General features: G+C 51.4%; 1 protein-coding gene across 3 annotated transcripts in view; it reads right to left on the minus strand.

Annotated features, from left to right (window-relative positions):
• CPLANE1 (ciliogenesis and planar polarity effector complex subunit 1) overlaps positions 1–24,634 on the minus strand; it is a 2,680,747-nt gene that overhangs the window by 924,078 nt on the left and 1,732,035 nt on the right. For all 3 annotated transcript variants that reach the window (XM_085631095.1, XM_085631092.1, XM_085631094.1), the window contains exons 38-39: positions 18,633–18,767; positions 8,226–8,347 (exon numbers count right to left, since the gene is read on the minus strand). In XM_085631095.1, the coding sequence (XP_085487221.1) occupies positions 8,226–8,347; positions 18,633–18,767 (257 nt within the window). The remainder of the gene's footprint in view (positions 1–8,225; positions 8,348–18,632; positions 18,768–24,634) is intronic.

Below are 24,634 nucleotides of genomic sequence, written 5' to 3' on the forward strand. Positions count from 1 at the left end.
CGGCCACACGCTTGACCCAGTCTTCTCATCCAGCAACTACGTCACCTTCAGCCACTCCACCAATCTCCAGTGGACTGACCACAGCTGCGTCCACTTCAGCTTCAGTAAAACGACGACCCACCACCACCCTCAACAAGCCCCCTGCAGGAGCTGGAACAAGATCACCGGCGACCAGCTACCAACCTTCCTCAGCCAGAACCCCCCCCAGCTCAACGGACCCCAACGAAGCCGCCAACAACCTCACACAGTGGATCACCAACTGCGCAGACGCCCTCGCACCACTGAAGAAGAACCCCCCCAGCAGACGCGGCAGCAAGAAAGCCTCCTGGTTCACCGATGAGCTCATCACCTCCAAGAAGAACTGCCGCTCCCTGGAGAACACCTGGCGCACCAACCAGACCACAGACAACATGACGGCCCTCAAACACGTTCCAGTTCCTCAACAGCCGCCTGACCTTCCACAAGCCCACCCGCCAGCTCCGCTCCGCCAGCCTCGCTCTCGCCACCGTCCCCCGCATCCGCAGAGCCACCGCCGGAGGAAGATCCTTCTCCTACCTGGCAGCCAAGACATGGAACTCCCTCCCCATCCACCTCCGGACAACGCAAGACCATCTCGCCTTCAGGAAGCAACTCAAGACCTGGCTGTTCGAGCAGTAGCGTTCTGGCCGATCTGAAAGAGCCATCTGTCAGATGTGATGGATTGTCACCCTGGGAGAAAGTGTTGGATCATGCCTCCCCTCCACAAGGTTGTGCGTAGCTAAGGGCATACTAAATAGTCTTGGATGCTGATACCGCGTGGGAAGATCAATACAACTTGGGGCATGATGAACAAGTTACTTACCTTCGGAAACGCTTTTTCTGGTGGATACAGTATCTGCCTGTGGATTCCTCACCTTGTGAATATCCCCTGCGCCAGCAACATTCGGAAACTTTTGTAGCAGTCCACGCCGATGGGGTCGAAGATGACGTCACAGAGACACGGCTCCGCTCGCGACTCCGCTGACGTCACCGGCTCCATAAGAAGACCTCGTCGGCGTGATGACGTCAGTTCCGCCCTTTTTTCCGTGCCTTCGAGGCACACGGATGGACTGACAGCAATATATACACAGTATACACAGTACATAATAGCAAAGCAGCACACACAGTGTGGAGAATAAGTAGAATAAGTAGAAAGGCAAAAGAAATAACACAATGCCTTTGACAGTAACAAATACATTTTGAAACATCATTAATAGAATTGTAGGAATAGAAAGATGGACAACGGGGAGGCGGGCGGGTCAGTGAGGAATCCACAGGCAGATACTGTATCTACCAGAAAAAGCATTACCGAAGGTAAGTAACTTGTTCTTCTGATGGATATATCTGCCAGTGGATTCCTCACCTTGTGAATAGAGTCCCACAGCAGTCCCCACTCCCGGAGGAGGGTGTCCACCCTTCTATACCAGAAAGTCCTGAAGGACGGAACAAGCAAAGTGTCCGTCCCTCCTCACCTCGGTGTCTAAGCAATAATGTTTTGCGAAGGTGTGGAGGGAGGCCCAAGTTGCCGCCCTACAAATGTCCTCCACAGGAACACCCCTAGACAAAGCAGAAGTGGAAGACTTTGCTCTAGTGGAATGAGCCCTTAAACCCTCTGGAGGCTCCTTACCAGCCAAAGAGTAGCATATCTTGATGCACAAGACAATCCATCTGGAAAGGGTGCGCTTGTGCACCGCTCGACCTTTCCTGCAGCCAACAAAGCCCACGAAGAGCTGGTCATCAACTCTGAAGTCTTTGGTCCTGTCAAGGTAGAAGCTCACCGCCCTCTTAGGGTCCAAGCGGTGAAGTCTCTCCTCCTCCTTGGAAGGGTGAGGGGGAGGATAGAAGGTAGGAAGGGTAATGGACTGCCCCAGGTGGAAGGGAGTTACCACCTTAGGCAAAAATGCAGCCCTGGTCCTGAGTACCATTCTTTCAGCATGAATGGTCAAGAATGGGGGTTTTGAACTTAGAGCTTGAAGCTCACTTACCCTCGTTGCCGAGGTGATTGCAATAAGAAAAACCGTCTTAAAGGACAACAATCTCAAGGGACACTTGTGTAAGGGCTCGAAGGGAGAACCCATAAGATAAGTCAAGACAAGGTTTAAGTCCCATTGAGGCACAATAAAGGGAGTAGGAGGAAACCTGTTTGTGAGGCCCTTGAGAAATCTAAGCACAATAGGTGATTTGAACAACGACGGCTGATCCGGCAAGCAAAGGAAAGCCGACAAACCCGATAAGTATCCCTTTACAGTAGCCACAGCAAAGCCTTGCTGGGCAAGCGAAAGGGCAAACTGTAGAAAGTCAGATAAACGAGCCTTCAAAGGATCAATTGACTTCTCTCCACACCAAAGTACAAATTTAGACCACCTATAGGAATATATAGATTTGGTGGAATGACGTCTGGCAGACAAAATTACATCTACCACATCAGGTGGGAGAGAAAAAGAATTCAGGTTGCCCCGTTCAATCTCCAGGCATGAAGGTGTAAGCTCAGGAGGTGGGGGTGTAGAACCTGCCCCTCCGATTGCGAGAGGAGGTCTGCCCTCAGAGGGAGACGGAGCGGAGGGCACGAGTAGAGGTGGAGAAGATCTGTATACCACACCCTTCTTGGCCAGTCCGGGGCGATCAATATGACTTGGGCCCGGTCTTAGCGAATCTTCCTCAGAACCCGAGGAATCAAGGGTATGGGAGGAAACGCATAAAGGAGTCGAGAGCTCCAACTCAACTGAAACGCATCCCCCAACGCTCCCTGCATTGGATACTGGAGACTGCAGAATGACGGGCAGTGAGCATTCTCGTGAGTGCGAACAGGTCCACCCGAGGAGTTCCCCACATCCGAAAGACGTGACGAACCACCTCCGGATGTAACCTCCACTCGTGGTCGGCGGAGAACTGCCGACTGAGACTGTCTGCACGTACGTTCAGAACCCCGGCCAGATGATTTGCCATCAGACAAATCCGATGGTCCTGAGCCCAGGACCATAGACGCAGAGCCTCTCTGCAGAGACAAAGAGACCCCACCCCTCCCTGTTTGTTGACATACCACATTACAGTAGTGTTGTCCGTTAGGACTTGAACAGACTGACCACGAAGGGAAGGGAGGAAGGCCTTGAGTGCCAAACGTATCGCCCGTAACTCCAGAAGGTTGATGTGAAGCAACCTTTCGTCTGGAGACCAAAGACCTTTGATCTCCAGATCCCCCAGATGCGCACCCCACCCTAAAGTGGATGCATCCGTTATCACTGTGGCCACCGATGGAGGTAGATGAAAAGGCTTTCCTTGAGACAGATTGCCCTCCACGCTCCACCAAAACAGATCCGCTGCAGCTTCTATGGAGATCCTCACAGACTCCCTGAGGTCTCCTTTGTGCTGATACCACTGCCTGTGGAGGTACCACTGGAGCGCCCTCATGTGCCAGCGTGCATGGTTGACCAACAGAATGCAGGAAGTAAACAGACCGAGCAGGCGAAGGACTTTCAGAACTGGAACGACCGCTTCATTGTAAAACAAAGGAATAATTTCCTGTATGTCGAGAATCATTTGAGGAGGAGGGAATGCTCGACACACAGTAGTGTCCAGTACCGCACCTATGAACAGGTTGCGCTGAGAGGGCACCAGGTGAGATTTGGGCACATTTATCGAGAAACCCAATTTGTACAACAGCTGTGTTGTATCCTGCAGATGATGCAGCACCTTCTCTGGCGACTCCGCTTGCTTTGATCAGCCAGTCATCCAGATAGGGGAAAACCGAGATCCCCGACATCCTGAGACGGGCTGCCACCACTGCCATCACCTTCGTGAAGACTCGGGGTGCAGTAGTAAGACCAAACGGAAGGACCGCAAACTGATAATGTTGCGACCCTACCGTAAACCGGAGATACTTCCTGTTCGACTTCAGGATGGGGATGTGGAAATACGCATCCTGCAAGTCGATCGACACCATCCAGTCCTCCTGATTCAGCGCTTTAAGAACCTGAGCAAGGGTGAGCATCTTGAACTTCTCTTGCTTTAGAAAAAGATTCAAGATTCTGAGGTCCAATATCGGACGCAGTCTGCCGTCCTTTTTCGGAATCAGGAAATACCGGGAGTAGCATCCCTGACCCCTCTCCTGCTCTGGAACCACCTCTATCGCACCTTTTTGAAACAACTTCAGGACTTCCTCCTGCAGGAGAAGACGGTAGTCTTCCGAGCAAGCCCCTTGACAAGGAGGGTAATTTGGAGGGAATTCCCGAAAGGGAAGGGCGTACCCATTTTCTACAAGATACAGAACCCAGAGATCTGTAGTTACAGATTCCCAATCCTGTAGAAAATGGGTAAACTGGCCCCCCACAGGACCAGCATGATCCAGAATGGCGGATCTAGGGCTGCTTTGCGGTGGTGGGAGGGGCTGAGGAGGAGGAAGAGGAGGAGGAGAGTTGACGGCCACTTGAGCGACCCCTGATTCTACCTCTGTATCCTTTGGACAAAGAGCTTTGCTGATGTTGCTGCTGGGTGTGTGTGTAGGAACGAAAGGTTGCCCTTCCGAAGCCTCTGTATCTTTTAAAAGACCCCCTTGACTGGGATTGAAGGCCCAAAGACCTTGCCGTAGCCTTGCTCTCCTTAAAGCGTTCAAGACCAGCATCTGCCTTCTTACCAAACAAACCAGATCCATCAAATGGCAGGTCCAACAAAGTCGACTGTACATCCAAGGAGAACTCAGAAGACTTCAGCCACGCACCTCTCCTGGTGGCAATTGAAGACCCCATGACTCTCGCCACTGAGTCTGCCGTGTCCAGCCCACTTTGAATCACGTGGAGCGCTGCCGCCTGGGCATCAGTCAAAACTTCATTAAAGCCGACTCTATCCTCCTCAGAAAGCTTTGGTGCCAATTTCTTCGCCGAGTCCATGAGCGCATGGATATAGCGTCCCAATAGGCAAGTTGCATTCGTCGACTTAAGGGCCATGCTGGCCGATGAAAAGACCTTTTTGGCCGACTGGTCTATCTTTTTAGCTTCTCTGTCCCCTGGAACCTGAGGGAAAACACCCTTGGATTTACCCGAGCAAGCCGCCTGAACCACCAGGCTCTCAGAAGATGGGTGCAACGTTAAAAACTCAGGGTCCCCTGGAGCCGTCCTATACCTTCTTGCGACCGTCTTAGAGACTGCGGGAGCAGAAAAAGGCTTACGCCACACCTCCAATACAGGGTCAATAATGGCCTCATTAAAGGGCAACAAAGGCTCCAAAACTGTAGTGGGCAAATGCAGCACTTCAGTCAGATTATTTGATCTGAACTCCGTAGTTGGCAACTGAAGATCTAGCAGCTCTGCAGCCTTCCTGATGACCGCATGATACGGAGCCACATCTTTCGAGGGTTCATCTGAAGGTGGAGTGATTTCCCACTCAGGAGACAAATCCAGTCCACTAGCCTCCTTAAGCTCCTCAAACACCTCATCAGACTCAACCAGCTCTCCCTCTTCAGCTTCCTCCAAAAGGTACCTCCTTTCATCCACCACTCTCTGTGCATCCCTTCTGGATCGAATCCGCACAAGAGGCGTCGGTGGCGCCGTGTTCGAATCCGACAGCGCCGGCACCGGCGTCGAACGTGGATCCGCAGAAGCAGCCGGCGTCGAACGAGGTCGAGCCGGCGCCGGTGAAGAAGGAAGCGGCGTCGACGTCCTCGGCGCCGGTAGATGCCAAGACGGCGTCGCCGGAAGAAATGGCATGAAAGGAGCCTGCGGATAGACCTGCGGCACTCCCAGGTTAAATGCCATTGGACCCATCGGACCCGCAGGTGCACCAGTGGTATACATGGCTCTCGAAAACACCCCATACATAGCATTTAGATAATGCGAGGGGTCCTGACCTGGTCCAGGGAATGTAGGGTACTGGTCATGCATCACCGGAATCGGGCCAACCGGCGCCGACGGTGGAATAAGCGGCGTCGCAGGCTCACCCGGGACTTGAAGATCCTCAACCGGGGCCGGAGACGGAGCCGGAGATGAAACCGGAGCCGGAGATGGAACCGGCGTCGGGGATGGCACCGTAACCGGAGATGTAGCCGGAGCCGGCGAAGTCACTGGAGAGGGACTAGGAGGAGAATCCGGAAATGGTGAAGGAGACACGGATTCCTTTCGGCGTCGAGTCGGCGGCTTCGACTTCGGAGCCAAACTCTTATCAGAATGATGATGAGAAGAATGCCTCCTCTTCTTCTTATGCTTCTTGGTTCGCAAAGCATGCCCCGAAGTCGACTTCGATGCCGACCTCGATCGTGACCTCGATCTCGACTTCCTTCTTCCTCTCTTTTCCTTTTTCATCCTAGCGATGAAGAGCTTCGCCTCCCCTTTCTTTTAGAGCTTTGGCGCTCATCTTGCGACAGCAAGAGCAACCATCCACATCGTGGTCAGATGACAGACACCAAACACAGTCGTCAAGTGGATCCGTGATCGACATGTGTTTGCCACATTCCCGACAGGGCTTGAAGCCCGACTTCTTCGTTGACATCTTCTTCGAAGAGAAACAGGGAAATCCAGAAGAAACACAAAGTAACAGTAAGGCTACCAACAGCAATTCCCGAAATCCGTTGGCGAGGTCTTCTTATGGAGCTGGTGACGTCAGCGGAGTCGCGAGCGGAGCCGTGTCTCTCTGACGTCCATCGGCGTGGACTGCTACAAAAGTTTTCCGAACGTTGCTGGCGCAGGGGATATTCACAAGGTGAGGAAACCACTGGCAGATGTATCCATCAAAAATGTGCTTGCCTGAGCCACGTCCCTGACCATGAGAGGACTAGGGTGACTAGCAGAGGGACCTGGCTTTGCCTGTATTCAAACCCCTGGGGTAGTCTCGAAAAGACCGAAACTGATGCAGAAACAGTCTGGCAGGGGTTGAGATGCTCAAAGAACGTGCTGTGGCTCGATTTTCCTTCAGGTGTTATAAGGGAGAGTCAGCTTTTTCGGCCGAGGCGGGATCAAAAGGCATGTTCATAAGAGATGTCTGCACATCTCCTGAAAAGCCTGTGAAATGCATTCACGCATTGCAATGGTGCATCACATTAGTGAAAACCACTCGTCTCAAGCAATCGGTAGTGTCTATGCCAACAACAAAAGAACTATTTGGCTGCATCCTGACCATTTTGAATGGTTTGAGCCAAAGAGAACTAAAATGTGTTTTCTTAATCCTATTTGACTCCCTGAATGGGGAAGTGGTGGGGATTCATCTTGCTGAAGGATGCCTGGACCACCAAACTCTCAGGAGTAGGATGCTGCATGTGACAATTAGGGTCATCAGGCTCCAGGCGATGGTGCCTGACTACCTGCCAGTTCACCAATAGGCAAGAGCAAGGCTTGAACCAAGTGCTCACCAGAGACTCAGTTAGGGCTTCGTTGACTTAGAGTAATGGCTCAGAGAAAGCAGGCCCAAGTCGCAGGTCTTGTGTAGGGGCATTTGTCTTAACTTTAACAGAGGGCATTTGTAGGTCCAAGATCTCAGCAGCATGTCAAATTACCAAAGGAAAGGAAGCACTCTCTTCTGCTGGTAGTCCAAGGGGAAAAATCAACCCTGTATCAGGGAAAGTATCAAGCCCACTAGGCTTCTATAAATCCATGTATAAACAGCCATCATCATAATATGGATGTAAATAATTTCGATCATCACTGAGTGGCGGTAAACTCTGGTCAGAATCACGCCCAAAAAGAGGATAGTGCCTCTGAGGACAGCTCCGCAGTAGTGGAATCAGGCTGTAGGGGAAACGGTTGTGCTGAAGTGCATTTGGAGTTGAGGTGGATCCACATTCAAAGGCATGGAAAGAAAGGAACTGACATTAGCACGCAACAGTGGCTCGTATATGCTGCTCCGGTCCTTCAGTTTCAGAGCAGAAGTAAGCCAATGCGGAGTCACACTGCACCACCAGTGGTGTGCAGGGGCACTGCTACAAAACTAACCAGATCTAGTCTGGAACCTGGTAATATTCAAAAGATGAGGAATCTGTGGTTAGAAATATACATCACAAAAGATTAATTTACCCGCATCGCTGAGTTCTTCATTATAAAGCTGAGAATTAAAGACCATCTTACAGATACAGAAAAAAATTAGTTACTCAACTGATAACAGAACAGCATCATTAAATATACAGACATGAGGTTTAAGTAGATTGAGGGCCTCCTCGAAACACAAGTCAAAGTTTCAAGTCAGCATAATGTAAGCTACAAAAAAATAGTAACAAAGTAACTACTAACCAGAACGGTTTCAGCATCAGAGGTTTTGGATGGTACAATCTTTTCTTCCAATGCATTCAAGAATCTCAGGTTTTGGAACAAATCTGGTGGCAGCAGCTGTGGGACCGTTGAAGGCAGATATTCTGATATGAAAAACGGTTTAAGAAACACATCAGTAAGAATTTAATGCATTTTGGAAAATTAATACATAGTACCAGTACCTGTATCCCTATGTGTTATCAATCACAATAATACTGTACGTACGTAGCGCCATTATGTCAAGACTACTCTGATGCCAAGTCTGTCATACACAGTGTAGGAGGCTGGTTTAGTATATGGTGCACACTTATGCAAGTGGTGCACCCAGCACTAATCCAGGAAACCCTTATGGTGATATTAGTGGTCTTTGATAACCACTGAAAACTCTTAAAGTGGTAACTGTGGAAAGCAGCCTTCAGGCTTATCTTGAAGGAGTGTTAAGTAGCTTGTTTTACCAGTGTAATCTGTAGAGTAAGTTGTAGAACAGTAGGATTTGCTTTCATGGTTACCCCCACTTTTTGCTTGATGTCAGTATGTTTTGACTAGTCTGACTGGAATCCTGCTAATCAGGACCCCAGTCAATGTGCTTTCTCCCTACATTGACCATGGTAAGTACTTCTGTACATCCACTATTGACTGCTAGTGTACCCTTGTAAGTCGTTAGTACCAAGCAGAGGTACACCAGGGGCCACCGATGGGCTGAAGCACGTATTTGTGCCACCTATGAGGGACCATTTAAGCTGTGACTACAGGCCTGCATTTGCAGCCTGTGTGAGTTGGTGCTTGCACCCCTCACAACAGATATACGTTTCCTTATATCTGAGGTCACTACACTTAAAACCTATAAGTCACCCCTATGGCAGGCCTTTCAGTCATGAAGGCAGGGTGATTGGTGTGATTGTGCCCCTGCATGTGCAGGACACCCCTACGAACCATGAAGTCGATTCTCCAGGCTTTGTAAGTGCGGCCAGCCATTTTGATACATATACTGGACATCAGTCATTACAAAATGTCAAACTATATAGTGGCTGCACCGAAACCGGTCCCGTTTGGTATCAAACATGTTGGAATCCGGGGGGGCGTGGCCTAGCAAGCCGACATGGCGGACGTGTGCTAGTGAGCTCCGTCCAGCCCAACATGGATCCGTCGTTCATCCTGGCTCCCTCGGACCCCTGACGAGTCCTGGAGGGAGCGTGGCGACACTGGCACCTGGCGGGGGGTGCTGAGTGAGCTGAGGCGGCGACCGGAGGGAAGAAAACCGGGAGCTGGCGAGCGCGCGTGGTGCGGCCCAGTGTGCGACGATCAAGCCGGGGCCTCGAGTTGGCAGCCCCTGGAGCAGATGCTAGGCGCGCAGCGGCCACGGAGGGCCCAAAGCGGCGGCTGGTGCGGAGAGGCCCGGGGGCCGCGGTGAACGTCGGAGGGCAAATCGGCTCCCAGGATGACCCATGGCGGCAGCTGATACACCGGTGAGGAGCTGAGTGGGGGGGGGGGGTTGGACGCCCCGGCCTACGGGAATCGTGGGCTTGGATCGGACAGTGTGCCCGGGAGCCGGACTGGCCTCGGCGGATCCGGGTGCGGGGGCCCCCCTCCGGGTCAAGGGATCGACGCAGCGGGGCAGCAGCGCCAGGAGAAAAGAGCGCCCACCCGCCTATGGACCCCCCTCCCCCCATATCGTGGGTGTTGGGGGCTCGGCGGCTAGGTCGGGCCGCGGCGGGGTGGGGAAGTCCACGCGAGAGCTGTTCGAAGGATCCTGGGTGATTTGAGCTCGGGGGCGAGAACGGCCATCGGGCTTGGAGGTGCCCCGGCCTTGGGGGTACCCTGGGCCGCTGCGGAGTCCTGCCGGGCAGAGGGGGTGTTCCGTCGGGGGCGCCCTACAACGACCACGAGGCTAAATAAAGGCCAGAAGGAGCGGTGGGACCGCAGGGAACCAGGGTCTACACGAAGAACTTGTGGTTGCTGCGAGAGCCCGGGGTGCAACCACTGGTGGATTGGCCGGTGGGGAGCGGTGGTCCTGGATCCGGAGCGAGCTGCTGGGGCCTACGGTCGGCGGCTGTATCGGGTCGCGCCCCAGGTGAGCTCGTGGACCATTGGCAGGGCCTAGCGACTTAGGTGCTAGTCGATTTTGATGGGCAAACCAGGGTGCGGCTGAAGTGCAGGTGGAGTGTCGTGGCTCACACCGGCGGACTGCTGGCCCGGGGTCGGGGCTGTCTCCTCGTTTATCTTCTGCTCATTGCGCTGTTCCGTGGGCGGGGCAGAGACTTTGTTGACAGTGTGCCAATTAAATGTAAATGTAAATGTATGTGTCTTGTAAAGCGCACTGCTGCCCTGAGGCGTCCTGGCGCTGTAGACCGCTGGGGAACCCGTCCTGGCTATCCCTGTGAGATGGTCCCTCCAGGGTATCTCCAAGGTGAAACCAGGCATCCCCAGCGAATGTGGGGGGCCGTTGTGGAGATGAGGCAAGCTAATGCCCAGAGTTGCCGAGTGTGTTCCTGGTTAGAGTAGGTACCGAGGCGAGAATTATCAAGTCCGTTTTGACCCTGGTCCACGACCCTGCCGCGTCGGGAATTGAACCCTGGTCCCTGGCCGATTCTCTGCTTACGGATCTGCCGCCTCTAACCAGTGAGCCACACCTCTCCTCGTCGATTAAGAGTAGTCGCAGGTGCGGGCGCCCTATCCACTAACTCCGGGAGGCGCCGCAGGCTCGTGGCAGCTCACCATGACGAGGGACAAGGGCGGCGGGGGCTCCACGAAACAGGGGCCGATAGATAAGTTCACGGGCCCGGGGGTGACGAGTGGGGCCGCCGGGTCCTCCCAGGCTGTCATAACGGACAATGCTGCCCTGATGGCGGCGATCACCCAATCCCGTGATATGCTGGATGCCAAAATTGGCGCTGTGGGCATGGATGTTATGCTACTGCGGCAGGATCTCCGTAATGCAGTGTCTCGTATCACGGAGGCGAAAACCCGCATATCTGGGGTGGAAGATGATGTCGGTGTCCTCAAGCTGAAGGTGGCGGGCTTGGAGAGCATTCAGAAGGGTCTGGCGCTCCGGGTCGAGGATGCGGAGGGAGGGGCCCGGAGGAACAACCTGCGCTTCGCGGGCTTCCCGGAAGGATGCGAAGATGGTGGGATGGAGCGATTCCTTACAGGGTGGCTGGAGAGCTGGGTCCCGTCTGAGGCGCTCTCCCGGTGCTTCGTCGTGGAGCGGGCCCATAGAGAGCTCCTGCAGAAACCCCCGGTGGGGGCCCGTCCAAGACCAGTGATTGCGAGACTCTTGAATTACCTGGACCGAGACACTGTACTGAAACAGGCCCGCGCCAAAGAACCCTTGCTATATGATAACCACCGCATCCTGGTGTTTCCGGATTATACCCGACTGGTGCAGCAACAACGCCAGTCGTTCATGGCGGCAAAGGCCAGGCTGAGAGAACTGAATCTCCCATATGCTCTTCTTTTCCCAGCCCGCCTGCGAGTGGTTTTTCAGTCCCGCACTCACTTCTTCGACTCCCCTGAAGAGGTATTTAAGTGGACCGATGAAACTGTGCGGGTGCGGGCGCATACGACGCCTGGCGGCTCTCCGACTCATCCTTAAGTGAGGGACCATTCAAGACTGCTCATGGCCGCCGTCGGAGAGGACATGGTCGTTCGCGCTCCCGGAGGCGCTCTGCGTCTCGGGGGACCCTGGCTCGGGGGGATGCTGCCATCCAGCCCCATCCATTGGGTCCTGGATGCGCGTGAGGAGGGTGATGCTGTGCTGCCGCCTCCCTTGGACTCTGTGACTGTTCGCTTCTTTGGGTCACGAGGAAGCTCCTAAAGAGGGCTGTGTCCCTACCTGATCAGGGTGGTGGGGGGTGGGTCTGGGCGACATGGTTTGTGCGTTGGGGATTCATTGGCGGGTGCGGTCCACGCCTCCCCGTTGGGGGTCCAGAGTCGCACACGCCGCGACAGGTACTTCAGTGTTTTTGAGGTATGGGGTGGGGGGCTTGTTTTGGGGTAGGGGTTTAGCTAAGGGGACGAGATGCGCTCTTACATTGTGCTCATATAGCCATACACACCCGCAGTGGGAACCATGTCTTTGTGTCTTATGTCAGCTGAACGCCTCATGGCTGTGGGGAACGTAAGGATAGGGGGGCCCTCGGGCATACTCCGCATTGTGAGTTGGAATGTATGGGGGGATCTGGACAAAATTAAGCGAGGTGCAGTTCTGCGTCTGGCCAAAAGGGGTGATATTCTCCTCTTACAGGAAACGCATTTGATGGGCTCCAAGGCCCTGTGCCTGCAGCGCTATGGCTTCCAGCAGGTCTATCACGCTGGGTTCGTACAGGGATCCAGGGGGGTAGCGGTATTGATACATCGTAGGGTCCCTTATGTGCATACACAACAGTGGCTCGACCCGCAGGGGCGGTACTTATTTCTTCAGGGTAAGATAGGAGACAAATCTATTGTGCTTGGCTGCGTTTATGCTCCCCCTCCCTTACAGTGGTCCATGGTGGAGCGGCTGCTCTCTTTGTGGGCGGCAATGCCGGACGTGGCTACAGTTGTAGGGGGGGATTGGAATGACGTCATGGATCTGGGAAAGGACAGGGATAGGGCGGGGGGAGGTCTGGGGGGCACCCAGTCCATGAAACGGCTTTCCATGGTGCGTAGTCTTGATTGGATAGACGCCTGGCGACATGTGCATGGCGATCGGAGGGAATATACATACCTCTCCGCAGTACACAAGTCCTTTTCGCGGTTGGATTATATCTTCGTACCCCGGGCGATCGCGACACGGGTATTATCTGCAGCGATCTTTCCTAGGGGACTGTCAGATCACTCGCCGGTGTCGGTAGCGTTGCAGTGGGGCAGGGGGCGGCAGCCGTTTCGTTGGCGGCTAGCAGTGTGGAACTTGCAAAATCCAGCTTATGAGAGATGTATGAGGGAGGCGATCGCGGATTACCTTGTCGCCAACGCGGGGTCAGCCCTCAACACGGTAATACTTTGGGAAGCCCTGAAGCCCACCCTTCGTGGGGTAGACATTGCATGGTGCGTGGCGGCCCGTAGAGAGCGTCGGGAAGCGTTGGTTAGGGCGGAGGTGGAGGGACTTGAGCGTCGGAGTCGGGGGACAGATATCGGGCTGGCGGTGCGACAGCTGCTGCTGGCACGACAGTCTTATGCCTCCCTCCTGCTGGACGAGGCTCGCCAAGTGTGGCTAGCGACGCGCAGTAGAATTTATTAATGGGGCGACAAGTCGAGCAAGATGCTACATCGGCTCTGCCAGGGTGCGTTTGCTCCACAGGTCCTGCCGGGGGTGCTAGATGAGAGGGGAGCGTTGATTATTGACCCGTTGATCATAGCAGAAAGCTTCGCAGCCTACTATGCGGATCTCTATGCCCCAAAGGAATGCCTTGCGGAGGCAACAGTGGTCAACATCCTACAGGACCTCCCGCCTAGGGCGGTGTCCGACGAGACGCGCCACCAGCTGGAACTCCCCTTCTCGGAGGAGGAGTTGGGTAAGGCCTTAGGGGAACTCAATTCCGGGAAGGCGCCGGGACCGAATGGGTTCCCAAGTGAGTTTTTTCGTCGCTGCCACTTACAATTGGCACCATACTACCATGGAGTTCTCCATGTCCAAGGTAAGAAATGAGGGTTGTAGGAAAGTAGGATCTTTTTGGCCTAGGTACCCCCACTTTTTGCCTGGTGTAAGGGTCTTGTGACTGTAGTACACTGGGATCCTGCTAATCAGGATCCAAGTGTCTGTGCTCTCTCCTCAATCAATTCATTGGTAAGTACTTTATATACCCCACAATTGGTATACTGGCGTACCTCTGTAAGTCCGTAGTATATGGTACTAAGTTACCTAGGGCATTGGTACACCAGGGGTCTCCAATGTGCTGCAGAATATATTGTGCCACTCATGGGAGCCCATGCAAGCTGTGTCTGCAGTTTGCCATTGCAGCCTGCATGAAATGGTGTATGCACCTTTCACTTCAGATAAAAGGTTTTCCCTACATCCCGGTCACTGCACTTAAAACTTATAAGCCACCACTAAGGTAGGCCTTATAGTCCACAGCCAGGGTGCATGATTCTGAGTGTGAAGGTGCCCCTGCATGAGCAGAGACACCCCTGCAAACACCGGAGTCAATTCTCTGGCTTTGTAAGTCAGTTTAGGTATGTAGTGGACACTGGCCAAGTTGAGCTGTCCAGCTACATATAGGCTTCACAGAACCCGGTCATGTTTGGTATCAAGCATATTGGAATCATGCCACTACAACGACTCCAGTGTTAGATGCATGATCCAATGTACTGCGGGGCTTTATAGAAGACCCCCCATGTCTACCTGTGTAGCCTTGCAGTGTCTGCGTGCAAGCCAGTGCTGCTCCTGGCTCCAGACACTGTCCCTCCTGCTGCTGAGCTTAACTTGGGCAGGGGAAGGCAGAACAAAGGATTTTCTGTAGAGGAGAGGTGTAATCATACACCTCTCAATTAGAAATAGGTACCTTAGGCTAGGGCGGGGATGCTTCCACGCACCTCCAACCATTTGGTGCCCTCCTTGCATAAACCAGTTTGCACCAGACCAGGAGTCCTTGGCTTCGGTTTTGGCACAAAACTACACAAGACAGAGGAGTGACCACTTCCCTGTCCAACTCCTCCACTGGGAGGTGCCCGGAGCTCTGACAGGTGGCCACTTGATTCTGCCATCTTGAATTTAAGATGGGAAGGGGCCCCTGGGAGTATCTGACTGGTCTATCCACCTGTGTAGCGTCCCTGAAATTTCCTAATAGGTGGGTCACCGCAGAAGTAGTCCTACCCCCTCTCAGGGTTACTTAAGGGCTCCCCTAAGGGTGGAACCTTAGATTCATCCGAACTTCATCTTCAAGAACCGACTGGCATTGCCTGAAGATTCTGCTGTTGGACACTGAACTGTGCTGCTGGACTGAGCCAGGAAACAAGACACAGACTGCTTTTGGTAGGAAGGTTCCTACTGCAACTTTGTCTCCGTGCTCTTCCAAGTTTTGTAACCTCTGTGGCTGTGCATCCTCCTGAGTTCCCCACAACTCTGCATGCATCAAGACAGCAAGAAGCAAATCTCCTTTGGGGTGAAGGAGTCACTCCCCTGAATCCGCAGGCACCTCGACGAGAACAGAATTGTAGATCCAGCTGTACCATGGACACCTCCTGGCTCCACAACACAGGTTTGTTGGCTCTCCAGAGGCCTGACCAGTCTTCCCTGCAACTTGGGAGAATGTAATCCCTCTCCATCCAACCGGACCTGCAACCCTGTGCAATGTGTCTGTTTGCCGTTGACAACGCATATTGGCTCTCCTGATCGAAGATCTTCAAGCTCCAAGAAGCCCCACCCTCCAGCATCCCAGGAGCCCCAAAAGTGAAGTCCCTGCTTTTCCAGCGACGTGGGAATCCATCTTCTGTTGCTGCCGAGGCCTCCCAGCGACCCTTTGTGCCTGCTGCCAGAGGGTCCTTACCAATTCCCGCCAGCTCTCCTGTGTGCTAAGGGCTGGACCTGACTTACCCTTACTGGGTAAGTCCAAAAGACAAACTGGCACATGCATCAACAAAGACTTTTGCGATTCCTTAATTGCGATTTTTAAGGAATCGCAAATAAGGAATTGCAAAAGCCTATGCATGTTGGAATCGCTATAAATATAGCGATTCCTACAAATTCCTTAATTGCGACTCGCAAATTGTGAGTCTCAATTAAGGAATGCCGTCCCATTCATTCCTATGGGCCTCCAGGCCCATAGGAATGAATTGGAGATTGCATGAGCAATTTGCGAGTACCAGTAGGTACTCGCAAATTGCTCATGCAATTTCAAGGGTGCAAGGGTGTCAAAATGACACCCTATTGCACCCCTGAAATTGATCTGTGCACATATGTTGCACACACACTTGCTCTAAGGGCATGTGTGTGCGCAACATGAAACTTTGAAAAATGCACAAAAGTGCATTTTTCAAAGTTTTTGCAAATTACCATGAAGTTCAACTTCATGGTAATTTGCTCCCCCTATTAGCGAAATCGCTAATTTTTTTACTTTCATGCATTGCATTTAAGGAATCTCAATTTGGGATTCCTTAAATGCAATCGCGCAATTTAAGGAATCGCAATTTAGAGATTACTTAAATTGCGATTTTTGCATTTGGGATGATGCATCCCAAATGCAAAAATACCGGTCGCAAAGGGGCAGATTCTGAGAATCTGCCCGTTTGTGACCGGTTTTTACATTGATGCATGTGCCTATAAGTTGGTCTGCAACTAAGCATTGTTTCGTTTCAGGCAACACGTCTGTAGCATTTGACAAAGCTTGTTGGTGGCCTTGCTGGTCCCTGATCCTCCAGCATTTTTTAATCAGCACTGGACAGCTCGTGGACCTCTCCTGTGGTCCTGCATTATCGCCTAGGCTCCCCAGCTGCATCTTCAAAAGGTTCGTGCTACAGAAAAATGCCTCCTACAAGGGCTGGCCATGTGCTCCTCCTCCTCCTCTTAGACACCTCTAGATGGTTTGGACTCTGTCCCCTCTTTTTGCACGTATTCCTCATCCAGAATCCACATCTGGATTCCACTGACCTGGTTTCTGTAGCAGCTGGTCACAATGGCGGCTGGCATCTATGTGGGGGAGCGGGGCATGCACGCAAAATAAAATAAAAATTAATTAAAACCTACCTGAACGTGACGTCCTCCACTCCAGTCCTCTTAACCCCCAGGACTGGAAGCAGCAACTCCCTTGACCAATCAGGACATTGTTCTCATGCAGCATGAGAGCAGTGCTCTGATTTAAGGGAGCAGCCTCACTCGGCGCTCCACATCGGTCTGGTGGCTTGCACTTGCTCTAAGACAGGTGGGTTAGAGATGTTCAAAGTGCTCATGTGTGGCTGGCCGTTGCATGACGACCGACCAAAAAGACATGCTCACTTTAAACTAGTGCATTAGACAGCCCACCCTCCTCCCTGCTGCTGTCACTTAGCAGCGGCCCACCCCAGTACTGGCGCACAGCTCGGAACAGGGATGCAAAATAAAATGGTAATAAATTACCATTTTATTTTTCAGGGTTTTGGGGGGATTTTAAGTGGAGCGACATTAATTGGTCATTCGAGGGTTTCCATTGACTTAAACAGGTGGTTCCAACACCACTTTGCACCTATGCACCTGGGCTCCCTGGTGTAGGTATCCTGGTTCTCTGGGAATCCACGGGTGGGGATGTCATCCAACATCCATGGTTCCAACAGGTTTCTTCTGGGTCATCTGGGAAGGGTCTTGAATCCATAAAACTACAACCCCAACTTCCCCATGTTATCCTATGGACATCGTCCCTGCGTAACACCTCTGCAACCAAGTGCCTTGGGAACCCTAGCTACTTACTTTTGGTGGTTTCTTGCATCCACTGGTCCATAGATTCTTGGGTGGTTGTCTCATTGGGGTACTCACCTTGCATTCCATTTTCTTAGTATATGGTTTGGCCCTCCAAAGGGGCTCATGCGTTTTATGTGCCTTATTGACCAGTTTCGAAGTATATTTTATTGAGTATTGATATCTCCGGGTAGGAGATATACCAAAGTAGTTTTAGTGTTGGTGTATAATAAATACAAGGTATTTTTCTAATACTGGTGTGGTTCTTTCTGGTGCGCAAGGTTCACTGGCTGACTCTATGGTAATATACCCGCTTTACACCCTCCTGAAGAAGCCCAAGCTGCTTTCCACAGCTAGCCCTTGAGAGCTTTGGTTTTCAGGGACCACTACAACTATCACTAAGGGTTGCCTGGACTCAGTACAGGGTGTCTCACCAACAGGTGTACACCATATACGGAGCCTGCCTCCTACAAGGGTATTCAGGCAAGGATTCTGGCCCTAGGCCTTAGCCAGTCCTAACAGGCCAAAAGATAGAAGATGTTACAGGAAGACCTCCTTAACTTCCCTGATGTTCACCTAAGTTCCCAGACTGAACAATCTTGTTAAAAAAGCTTAATATGGATAATGGCCATCAGTGAAAGGAAATGTTGTGACAGGTGAGAAGAAGGAGCAGGGTCACCAATAACGGCACTAGAGTCTCCATCGCATAATGAGGAAGGGGCAGGGACCAGGAAGGGATATCTGCAAAGGAACAACAAGCAATACATAAAAGGTATGGCAATGAAGGCTCCCCCATATAACAGAGTGTGATTTTAGTAGTATTTTACTTGGCTAGATGACTTTCCTACTCTTACCTGCACAGTAGATATCTACATTCTATCATTCTGACCCCAGTTGTGACATGGTCCACGTTATACAAAAGTTCACATAATAACATCCATAAAAAATTCTAATTTTGAACCAGCTATGAGAGTTAGACTGGCTGGAAATAACTTCAACAAATGTGTAAAGACATCTCAAACCATGAATTGATTGTATTCCACTACCAGGATCTGTATTTGTGCTTGCATCTTGAATTTCAGCAGCTTTTTTCTTTGTTGCTGCCATATAATGCAATTCTGCTGGTGCAGGAACCGATCCGTGTTCATTGTTTTGTTTCAAAAGGAGAGAATCAAACATCCCTAAAAAGATGAGAACAGGATTATTGATTTTCCAAAATGTACTTACTGTATCTTTTATACATTGACAATGCAATGCCCTGCTTTTGAGCTAAAATCCATTGTTTATAATGAATATATACAACAACAATCCACAAAAATACTATATATGTAATCCTATATCACGACTAAATAAATCTTTGTTAGAGAGAAGTTACAGTTATCTAACAGGAACACAGGTCATACATCAATAAAACATTTTACAAATGTTAGGGACACTATGCTGATGTGAACACAAGCAATCCGGAAAATTCCTACAACAAAACTATCTTGCCAGGCAGCTAACTCCCCCCAGTGTGCATTACTTATTGAGAACTGGACACCCTCAGGACCTGTCCTCAGGTCGTCCACATTCTCGGTGCCTCAATCATGAAGACGGGTTCTACACAGAAATCAGTGGGAGCAAGTCCTACAGCACATTGGCCAATCTTTTTCAAAAGACTGCTTCTTCAGAAACTTTGAGGTTTGAGGTATAGAATTAATTTCAGTTGCCCCGTTTTCCTTATTATCAAGAATAATATAACACAAAAGCCTTGGGATATCTAGGATTTGCGGACCTTCTCTTTCGCTTCCTTAAGGAGGAGAAGGGGAATTTCCTGTTGCACCTACCTTTTTGGGTGGGCAGAGAGGTGGTTCCTGTACAAATGGCAACACGTGGGGACACAAAGGGTAATTCACCAATCTACTTTCTAGGATAGAGATAGAAAAGGAGAAGCTACGGAGAATCAAGCTCTCTTCTGGTTTTTGTTGGAGCGTGAATAGGAGAAGCTCCTCCTTCGTCCCAGATGATCTTCAGTATGCCTGTCTTTGGTTGCGTTTGGGATAACATCCTTGGCCATAACTGGTTTTCTGATGGTGGTAGTATTGTTTCCCCGACTCCCACATTGATTGTAACCTTCCCTGTAAGCTTGGAACCTGCATGAGCCATGAAAAGTGGCCGAGACAGATGAACGGTATTGCAATAGCCCTGGCGATTTTGCTGTATCACTGTCCATATTGATACTTTACATGCTTCATCCACATGTTTCCCAAAAATGCTGAGGCCATCAAAAGGCATGTTAAGGATCTTTGATTGCACCTCTGGATAGAAGGCTGTGGACCTGAGCTTACTTTGACTTCCCAAAACAGCTATCCCTGCTTGCGAGGGGAAATCTGTGTTCGAAACATCCACTGCTCCATCAATGATTGCTATCAAAGTTGTTTCCTCTACTTTGAGAATTGCCCTAGCACCTTCTCTTTTATCCTTTGGGATGGGATCGAGCAGTGGCGAGGTGTCATGCCACATTTAACGATCATAACATCCTAAAATCGGGGAGAGGAGTTGGCCCAAAGGCTAGGGTGGTCGACATTGAAACTGGGGAACTGGGTTCGAGTCTCGGCAATGATGCTGAACATCCTGTGATTCTGGCCAAATCACTTAATCTCCCTGTGCCTAACCATAATGACTGTGTGTCCTCATGTAACGTAACTGGTGCTATGTAAAGTGCTCTGATACCCAATTCAGGTCAAGTTCGCACTATATAAAACCCTGCATAAAAAAAAAAATTGCTAAAGCATAGGCAGACTTAGTGAATGTTGCGGTCATTGATTAATTATGTGCCCCAAATCATTTATTTGCCTGCTGTCTTTGTCTTGTGGAGCAGACAATGGTATAATAAGGTTCTTAGATCGAATCTACATTGGGCTGCTGATGCTATCACAGAGTCTGCCTTCAGGTGGCCAGTAAAGCAGGCTGGAACCGTATTTGGGCCCCTATACTTCTTCGCCAGTCGTGGTATTACTGCTGGCACTGTAACTGGTATCTTAACTCGTTTTATTCCTTCCGACCAGATAAAATCCAGAAAGGTTATGGATGTTATGGTCTTGTGTGGCTGTTCTTTGAAATCATAAACAAAGCACTGTTCTACCAAAGTCAACTGTAAATTGAACTTTTTACCAGCTCTCTCAATCAAAGCATGAAAATGGGCTAAATCATCTGGGGCGAACGAAGCTGAATGAGTGAGTCTGTGTTTGGTGTATTCTTCCCGTTCATCATTCCCTTTGTCATCTCTTAGGAGCAGTTCATGTTCTTGCTCATCATCATCTGAGTTAAATGAGGCTTCTCATGTCCTTAGTTGTTGGTGGAACAAATGGTTTGTTGACAAATCTAAGAGTTAGTTCCAGAGGAGGTTGAAGAGGTGGTGGAGGCTTAAGCAGCCGAGGAGGCATATATGGAAGAGGTGGAGGAGGTAGGGTAGTTAAAACAGGCACTGTGGGTGGAACAGGGATATGTTATGCCAAGGTGTGCTGAGGCGATGATCTTTGAAAACTGTCCATTTGCTGCAGTACAGATAAAAAAAAGCTACGGGCACCTGTAAGACGTCTGGTTTTCTCATGTAAAGACGAGGTACATAAAAGCGTGGATTGTCAGGTGTAAAATCCTGCAGCTATTCATACTCTTGGTAGAGTTCCTCCTCATCCATGACATCCTCAAGGTCCAGAACATAGCAAACAACCCATTGAGTAGGACTATAGGCAGTCTATGAGGCGGGGTCGTGGACATTTTCTTCTAGTACTGAGTCAAGTATTTGAGTAGACAAATTTGTCACCATTATTGGTGAAAATGCAGCTGCAGGAAAAGGTATCAGTGATGTTGGCATTGACGAATAACTTACTTACCTTCAGTAACGCCTTATCTGGTAGAGACAGCATCTAGCCGTGGATTCTGATCTTAGAATTCTACCCAGGTGCAAGACTGGATCTGGAAATAGTTTGCAGCAGTACCTCTGCGTGTTGAACAAGTTACTTACCTTCGGTAACGATGTATCTGTAAGAAACATTAGTTAGTTAGATTCCTCACCTTAGAATATCCCTAGGCGTCAGGCTGGATCCGGAAAGATTTTTCGTCAGCAATACCCCTTGCGCGTCGCTAGGCATCGTCTGCGGCTCCGCGTCCATCATTGGCATCGTGCGCCGGAATGACGTTGTCGGAGTACTTAGACGCCGCCCTTGCGTGCTGACGTAATTTCTTGTACATAGCTTTCCTCGCCAGGAAGGCAGAGCCATGCAATAGACCGGCACAGGTGCCAAAAAATCTAGGCCCCTAGAAAGGATAGCCTTAACCCTAGATGTCGGTTCGCAGAACGGGGAGGATGGGTGGGTCGGTGAGGAATCTAACTAACTAATATTTCTTACAGATACATCGTTACCGAAGGTAAGTAACTTGTTCATCTGAAAGAAACACGTTAGTTAGGTTCCTTACCTTAGAATAGATACCCCAGCAATACTAACCCCGGTGGTGGGTCTGCGAACCAAGATCACACCAGAAAGTCCTGGAGAACAGAATGGCCAAAGAAGCCATCTCTCCGGACTTGGCTGACCAGGCAATAATGCTTGGCAAACGTGTGCAGCGAGGCCCACGTCACCGCCTGACAGATGTCCTGCAAGGGAACTACTCCCCGTCCCAGGGCAGTAGTCGCCGCTGTGGCCCGGGTGGAATGGGCTCTCAGCCCTACAGGAGGGTCCTTTTTAGCCAAGGAGTAACAAGCTTTTATACACAATACGACCCACCGCGAGATGGTCCGCTTGTGTACTGCCCTTCCCTTCTTAACACCCACGTATCCAACAAAAATCTGGTCGTCCACCCGGAACTGTTTGGTGCGGTCCAAATAAAAAGACAGCGCCCGTTTTGCCTCTCTTCCTCTTTCGAAGGATGCGGAGGCAGAAAGAAGGTGGGCAACGTGACAAATTGCCAGATGTGAAAGGGAGTCACCACTTTCGGAAGAAAGGAAGGACGAGTCCGGAGGACAACCTTGTCCGGATGAACAGAAAGAAAAGGAGGCTTAGACGATAGAGCCTGAAGCTCACTCACCCGTCTAGCCGAGGTGATAGTTACCAGGAAAGCAGTCTTAAGAGTCAGAAGACGAATGGGACAATTCTGAAGAGGCTCAAAGGGAGCGCACATCAGAAAAGTCAAGACTAGATTCAAATCCCACTGAGGCATTACGAAGGGGACAGGAGGAAACATGTGAGTAATGCCCTTAAGGAAACGAGAAACAACAGGGGATATGAAAAGAGAAGGCTGATCAGGAAGCCGTAAGAGAGCAGAGATAGCTGAAAGATAACCTTTAAGCGTGCCCAGAGCAGAGCCCTGCTGGGCCAGAGAAAGAAGAAAGAGGAGAACCTCAGAAAGAGGGGCGGAACGGGGATCCACAGCCTTTGCTGTGCACCATGCCACAAATTTGTTCCACCTGCAGGCATATTCTGTTTTTGTAGAGGGACGCCTGGCTGCCAGAATAACATCACAGACTTCAGGAGGCAAGTCAAATGGCATCAACTGTCGCCGCTTAATCTCCACGCATGGAGGTGGAGACTGGACAGGTTCGGGTGGAGGACCGTCCCCTGCTGCTGCGACAGAAGGTCCTCCTGAAGAGGCAGTCGTATCGGGGGATCGATTGACATACTGAGTAGCTCGGGATACCAGTACCTTCGTACCCAATTGCACGTTCTCTTCGGTGGCGAATAGATCTAACCAAGGCTCTCCCCACTGCAGAAAGAGACCTTGCGCCACGTCCGAGTTTTGATGCCATTCGTGATCCATCATGCACCGGCGGCTGAGTTCGTCTGCTCTGGCGTTCAGAGAGCCCGCCAGATGTTGAACCACCAGGGTGATGCCCTGGTGTTCCAGCCATGTCCAGAGGCGCAGAACCTCCTGACAAAGGGTCCACGACCCCACCCCGCCCTGTTTGTTGCAATACCACATGGCGGTGGTGTTGTCCGTGAACACCTGCACCACACTTCCCCAGACAGAGGGAAGGAATGCCTTCAGTGCAAGCCGGATCGCTCTCAGCTCCGAAAGGTTGATATGGAGCCGAGTCTCCGCCGAAGACCAGAGTCCTCTGATCTCCGCCTCCCCCATGTGGCCCCACCATCCCAGGAGGGACGCATCCGTCACTATTACGTGCTCCGGTTGGAGTAGGGAGAGGGATCTGCTGCTGACCCAATCGCGGTTTGTGAGTCACCACTGCAACTGCTTCGCAGTGCCCTCCGAGATCAAGACATGGTCGGACAGGTTGCCCCAATGCTGGGCCCACTGAAACTTCAGGTCCCACTGCAGAGCCCGCATTCGCCACCTGGCGTAATGCACCAACAGGATGCAGGAGGCCATCAGCCCCAGCAGCCGCAGCACCAACCTGACCGAAACCCAGGATAGAGGCCGAAAGATGGGAATCAGAGCCTGAATATCCCGGACCCGCTGTCCCGGAGGATAGGCCCGGAACTGCGCCGAATCCAGAACAGCTCCGATGAAGAGGAGCTTCTGGGAGGGTCTCAGGTGCGACTTCGGCACATTGATGGAGAACCCCAGCAAATGCAGGAGGTCGGCCGTAGTCTGGAGGTGGGAGACGACTTGCTGGGGCGAGCCCGCCTTCAACGGCCAGTGGTCGAGATAGGGGAAGACTGGAACCCCTGATCTGCGCAGATGAGCTGCGACCACCGCCATCACCTTCGTGAACACCCGAGGGGCACTGGTGAGGCCGAAGGGGAGCACGGTGAACTGAAAGTGCTCCTGACTCACCGTGAACCGCAGGTAACGCCGGTGGGCCGGCAGGACGGGGATGTGAAAATAAGCGTCCTGCAAGTCCAACGCTACCATCCAGTCTCCAGGGTCTAGGGCAGCCAGAACCTGAGCTAAGGAGAGCATCTTGAACCTCTCCTTCCGGAGGAAGGTGTTGACGCTCCTGAGGTCCAAGATAGGGCGTAGGCCCCCTTTGCCCTTCTTGGGAACCAGAAAGTAGTGGGAATAGCAACCACGACCTACTTCTGGACCAGGAACGCGCTCGACGGCCTCTTTG

The sequence above is a fragment of the Triturus cristatus genome, chromosome 2_1 (assembly GCF_964204655.1).
Source record: "Triturus cristatus chromosome 2_1, aTriCri1.1, whole genome shotgun sequence".
In the NCBI taxonomy this organism is placed as follows: Eukaryota; Metazoa; Chordata; class Amphibia; order Caudata; family Salamandridae; genus Triturus; species Triturus cristatus.